This window comes from Myotis brandtii, unplaced genomic scaffold (assembly GCF_000412655.1).
Source record: "Myotis brandtii unplaced genomic scaffold, ASM41265v1 scaffold103, whole genome shotgun sequence".
Lineage (NCBI taxonomy): Eukaryota > Metazoa > Chordata > Mammalia > Chiroptera > Vespertilionidae > Myotis > Myotis brandtii.
In genome coordinates this window covers 4,602,803-4,608,802 of record NW_005353460.1, presented here as the reverse complement: position 1 = coordinate 4,608,802, position 6,000 = coordinate 4,602,803, and the positions used below count along the sequence as shown (strand labels likewise).

General features: G+C 58.9%; 1 protein-coding gene across 1 annotated transcript in view; it reads left to right on the top strand.

The window, feature by feature from the left end:
• ANK1 (ankyrin 1, erythrocytic) overlaps nt 1–6,000 on the top strand; it is a 624,245-nt gene that overhangs the window by 574,737 nt on the left and 43,508 nt on the right. The window contains exons 28-34 of the mRNA XM_014536490.1: nt 1,536–1,633; nt 1,724–1,948; nt 2,902–3,056; nt 3,662–3,873; nt 4,350–4,554; nt 4,928–5,024; nt 5,284–5,512. Coding sequence (XP_014391976.1) covers nt 1,536–1,633; nt 1,724–1,948; nt 2,902–3,056; nt 3,662–3,873; nt 4,350–4,554; nt 4,928–5,024; nt 5,284–5,512 — 1,221 coding nt within the window. The remainder of the gene's footprint in view (nt 1–1,535; nt 1,634–1,723; nt 1,949–2,901; nt 3,057–3,661; nt 3,874–4,349; nt 4,555–4,927; nt 5,025–5,283; nt 5,513–6,000) is intronic.

Sequence of the window (6,000 nt, the reverse complement as noted above, 5' to 3'; positions counted from 1 at the left end):
GTGGGCCCCTTTCCCCCCCCCCCCCCCCCCAGAACAAGGGGCTTTTCTAGCATAAGAAGAAAGCAGTGTGGTGTTTGAGGTTGGAAATGACAGCCTGAGGCCTGATAACTGAGCCAGGGGTGTCTGTGTCCCACAAATGGTCTCTTCTGGGGTTTTTCTAGCATAAAAAGAAAGCAGTGTGGTGTTTGAGGTTGGAAATGACAGCCTGAGGCCTGATAACTGAGCCAGGGGTGTCTGTGTCCCACAAAGCCTGGTCTCTTCCACTGCCCCTGACGGGAAGTGTGTCTAAGTGCAGCAGCCATAGCCCTGGCCCCAAGTGGCTGTGAAGCTGTCCAGCCAGCCATTCTAGGCTGGGTGTATTGTGGTGGCGGATATTGGTGTCACTCATTGGGTGGCATTTGGGGGACATGGTCAGATATGGCCCTAATCCTGCTGGGGCACATTCCCTGGGTGCTGCCCAGATCAACAAAAGCAGCTGGTGGAGCTGTGTCCTGCTGTTCCTTGACCAACCCATTCTCTACGACTCCTCAAATCAGCAGGTGTTGCTGGAGTCCTACTGTGTGCCCTGCATAGGGCCGGATGGCAGACTAGGAGACCCAGACCTGCCTCCTAGGAGCTGATGGTCCAACTGGCAAGGGTGGACTCAGCTACATGAAACCATTTAGCACAAAATGAGGGAAGCGTAAATATCTAGGTGCTCAACAGTGTGGTGTGAGTTTTTCCAGACAAGAGTCAAAGGGAAAGATTGATGGAGGAGGCGAGGCATGAAAAGTGAAGAGTGAAGGAGAGGGACAAGGGCGTCTGCACCTGTGGGAAAGCATGAGCAGAGCAGAGGAGAATAGGCCTGGAGGGGATGGAGACAGGTCCAGGCCCTGATGGCTTTCATGAGTCCTTGTGTGAGGCAGCCCCATGACCTGTAGTTGCAGCATTACTGTGAGGCAGGGTCTGTCCCATTTGTAGATGAGATAACAGGAAGCTGCCCGTCCGTCACCCCCACCCCCCACCGCCACACACACACACACACACACACACACACACACACACACACACACGGGCACTGGTCCGTTCTAGTCACCTCATGTACCTCAGATGCCTACAGGACAAGGAGCTCACCCAGAACTAAAGAACGAGTAGGCGATGGTACAGGGTCTGTTGCCAACTCTAGTGTGAAAACCAAGCCACCTCAAGCAGAGGTTTCAGGCTGGGGTGTAGCTGGAGAACAGGGGGTTAGGTCAGTAGTGGGCACAGGACCTAAGATTGAAGCCAGACTGGAGGGAGGACCTGCTCCGTCCGTTCCGAGACTCCGTCCCAGGGTCGTGAGCCGAGGAGTGGCCATGCTTCCTTTGACTCCAGGCGCGCCTTGCACCCACAGGTTCGGCAGTGAGCCTGTGGGTGCACTTCCTCCGTTGGTCTCCGTGGTTACTGGCGAGGAGGTGCTCCTGAGCCTCCCCAGCCGGGCTCAACATCGGCTGTCCCAAGACCAGCACCTGTGGCCTGGGAGGGGCTAAGACAGTTGTCCTTCTTCTCCTCCTCAGGCATCTAAAGAGTATGATGAAGACTCACTCATCCCCAGCAGCCCAGCCACAGAGACCTCAGACAACATCAGCCCGGTGGCCAGCCCCGTGCACACAGGGTGAGTGGCCCCCGCGAGGGACTGGACCCCCACGCTCCCTGTCTCAGAGGGAGCACGTGGATACCCAACACGGATCTGCCTGTGCCCTAGGTTTCTGGTGAGCTTCATGGTGGATGCCCGGGGAGGCTCCATGAGAGGGAGTCGGCACAATGGCCTGCGGGTGGTGATCCCGCCTCGGACGTGTGCGGCACCCACTCGCATCACCTGCCGCCTGGTCAAGCCGCAGAAGCTGAGCACGCCGCCCCCGCTGGCCGAGGAGGAGGGCCTGGCCAGCAGAATCATCGCGCTGGGGCCCACCGGGGCTCAGTTCTTGAGGTGCGAGGCCTGTCTGTGCAGGGTGTCCCTAACCTGTCCCTGCCCTGTGGGTCCATCGCGGCCACCTCGGCAGCAACCACAGAGCCATCCACCACAGGGCAGAGAGCGGACGAGCCTGGTGCCCCCATCATCTCATTTCTCTGCTGTCCTGACAGGAGCAGCACCCTGAGCCCCCGCCCCCTTTAACTGCCTGTTCCTGGTACACGAAGGAGTCCACAGCCCGGGTGGAACTCAATACACTCCAACCCCGTATGACACTAGAGAAGGGACAGGAAGACAGAGCTACTTTGGGGACCCCCCCCCCACCAGGGTTTAATTATTTCAGCTTCAAAATGGTCTTATTGGACTAAGACAACTTTACAGCCTCACCCCATGGCCAGCAAGATCAATGGGCTTCGAAGCCCATTCATTCCTCACCTCGTCTGCGTCTGCGGCAGGCGGGGCTTCTGCCAGAGCTTTGTTATTCTTCAGGCACCACGGCTGGCAGCGGCTGGCGCGTGGGGACAGGTCTTGCCCAGGAGGCCCTGCCTTCTCATCTCTGTCCACTCCCTGTCTCCACCCCAAGCTCTCATCCACCACTTGTAAAGCAGCCTGCAGAGGCCTCTGTGCTGATCTCCCCTTCGAGTGTAGTCCCAAAAGCCTCCCGTCATGATTGCTGTGCTAGCGGGAAGCCGGGGCTCCGAGAAGCGCTGTGCAGAGATGCCAGGCAGGCTCCAGGGCAGAGCTGTTTGCCTGGCGGTGACCGACAGGGGCCATGGGGTGGCTCAGGAACCTGAGGCAGGTCTGTTCCACAGTCGGGACCTGCCCACAGGTGGGGCCCCACTGTGGCTACAGGACCCCTTCTCCCTCCAGGCAGGAACCAGCTGCCCCACACCCCCCTCTTCCCTCCCTTGGCCGCAAGGCGCGTACCCCCGAATCCTCACACCTCCCCACCATCCGCTCTGTGCCCGCAGCCCTGTGATTGTGGAGATCCCCCACTTCGCCTCCCATGGCCGCGGGGATCGCGAGCTCGTGGTGCTGCGGAGTGAAAACGGCTCCGTGTGGAAGGAACACAAGAGCCGCTACGGAGAAAGCTACCTGGACCAGATCCTCAACGGAATGGACGAAGGTAACTGAGCCCCAGAGGCCCCAGAGCAGGCGCCCTCCTTCTGGAAGATGGCGTTTGAGGCTGGACTTTGGGGGTGGGCTGTTGGCCGCCTGGAGTTTGGAGAGCCCCGAGAGACTGCAGAGGGCCCGTTTAGTGCAGTTCCAGGTCCCTAGGGCAATGGTCGGCAAACTGCAGCTCGCGAGCCACATGTGGCTCTTTGTCCCCTTGAGGGTGGCTCTTCCACAAAATACCACATGCAGGCGCACACATACAGTGTGATTGAAACTTCGTGGCCCATGCACAGAAGTCGGTATTTTGTGGAAGAGCCACACTCCGGGAGGGGACAAAGAGCCGCATGTGGCTCGCGAGCCGCAGTTTGCCGACCGCTGCCCTAGGGCATCTGAGTGAGCACCTGACCCCTATGTGCCACCTGCATCTCCTTCTGCTGGACCTTCTGGCTGCAGGGATTTCTCCCTCCCGCAGCTCAGCCTCCCCCCCTCCCAGGCCCCCCACCGGGTGGAGGCCTGCCCCCGGAGAGAGTAGTGCTGAGGGGGCTCTGGGACATGGAGGGGCTGAGCCTGGGCTCAGCATGCCGGGGCTAAGGGCACCGTGCCCTGTGGTTCCAGAACTGGGGAGTCTGGAGGAGCTGGAGAAGAAGCGGGTGTGCCGCATCATCACCACGGACTTCCCCTTGTACTTCGTGATCATGTCCCGGCTCTGCCAGGACTACGACACCATCGGCCCTGAAGGGGGCTCTCTGAAGAGCAAGCTGGTGCCCCTGGTGCAGGCGACCTTCCCAGAAAACGCCGTCACCAAGAGAGTGAAGCTGGCTCTGCAGGTGACGTGGCCCCCTCCTCACCCGATGGGGCGCCCCCTGCCCCGCCCCTACCGCACCCAGACAGAGTTCATGAAAGGTAGAAAGTGTTCAAGGCCCTCAGGAAGACGACCCTCACCCCCACACTTTTGTCCAGTGCCTGAAAGTTTCATTAGAGATTTGACCTTAAAGCTCAAACGACAGTTGGGTGGGTGGGATCGGGCAGCAGCTCCCTGTGAAGTTGCTGAATGTCCCGGATAAGGCATTAACCCACGTGGCCTCCTGGAGGGTACCATCCCAGCAATGAGGAGCCACAGGGAAATGGCAAGAAAGGGCTCAGAAAGGAGAGCTAAGCAGTGATGTCAGCCCTGGGCAGCCCTGGGTCCCACCTTTCCACTCTGTAGAGACAGCCCGCCTTCCCCTTGGGGACTGTGCTGTTTCCTGTCCACGAGCCCCTCTGAGGCTCTGGGGCTGAGTGTCCCCTGTTCGGCCCTTCGCAGGCCCAGCCTGTTCCAGATGAGCTTGTCACCAAACTCCTGGGCAACCAGGCCACGTTCAGCCCCATTGTCACCGTGGAGCCCAGGCGCCGGAAATTTCACCGGCCCATCGGGCTGCGGATCCCACTCCCTCCTTCCTGGACGGACAACCCACGGGACAGCGGGGAGGGAGACACCACCAGCCTGCGCCTGCTCTGCAGCGTCATTGGTGAGAGGTGACCCCTGGCCTCTGGCCTGTCTCCTGTCCTCCTTCCAGCCACTCCAGGGGGAGACAGGAGAAGGCAAAGATAGCCGTCGTCTCGCATTTTATTGGCTTGGCCTAGTGAGGTGCTCTCCAAAGGGATGGAGGGGTGATGCATCTGAGTAGAGTCCACGCCTTCCATGGAAGCACCCCTGGCTGTTCTGGGAAGGGGGCTGTGGGTCGCTAGGAGGAGGGGGAGGAGAGTATGGGAGAACAGGTGTGCTCAGGGCTTCACCAGATGTGCCTGTCTCTGCCCTGCACACTGGCCTCCCTGCTTTGGCAAGCTCTGTGTCTGTGTTCTGAAGACTGCCTCCCAGCCCATTCTCTGGTCCTGTTGTAGGAGGAACAGACCAAGCCCAGTGGGAAGATATAACAGGAACAACCAAGCTTGTGTATGCCAACGAGTGTGCCACCTTCACCACCAACGTCTCTGCCAGGTGAGACGTGTCCCAGCCCAGGGGACTTCCGGGCCCTGCATGGAGGGGTCAGCGCTGCCCCTGCCGGTAGCCACCCTCATGCCCCCACCTGCCCATCCCAGGCTTGAACCTCAGTGTCCTCCACATCGAAGCCCTGCAGGGACCACCAGGAGTGCCAGAGAGGCCATGGCATGGCTTGCAGGTCGCTCCTGTCTGGGTGGCAGTGAAGCTGTCCATCGGGCATTTAGGAACGTGCTTATACTTAGCCCTCTCTTTTCAGGTTTTGGCTGTCGGACTGTCCTCGGACGGCTGAGGCCGTGAACTTCGCCACCCTGCTGTACAAGGAGCTTACTGCGGTGCCCTACATGGCCAAGTTTGTCATTTTTGCCAAGATGAATGACCCCCGAGAAGGGCGGCTGCGCTGCTACTGTATGACAGATGATAAGGTGGACAAGACCCTCGAGCATCACGAGAACTTCGTTGAGGTGGCCCGGAGCAGGGACATAGAGGTAAGCACCGCACCCCTTTGTCACTGGGCACTCGAGGGCCGGCTCACTTCCCACAGTGAGACGGGAAATCCTTTCTCGGTGATGGGGGTAGGCTTCCTGGGCTATCTCTTTTTTTTAAATATATTTTGATCGATTTCAGAGAGAAAGGGAGAGAGAGAGAGAGAGAGAGAGACAGAGAGAGAGAGAGAGAGAGAGAGAGAGAGAAACATCAATGATGAGAATCATTGATCAGCTGCCTCCTGCATGCCCCAGGCATGTGCCCTTGACAGGAATTGAACCCAGGACCCTTTAGTCCACAGGCTGACGCTCTATCCAGTGAGCCAAACCTGGTAGGGCCTGGGCTGTTTCTTTGATGCCCCTCTTGAGAAGCACCTGAAGGTGAAGAACGTCATTGTTGGCCCAGTGATTTGTGATGATGAGAGCTGAAATTTGTTAAAGTCCTTAGGTACCAGCTAATAGTAAAAGTGCTTGACTAGCATAATCTCACC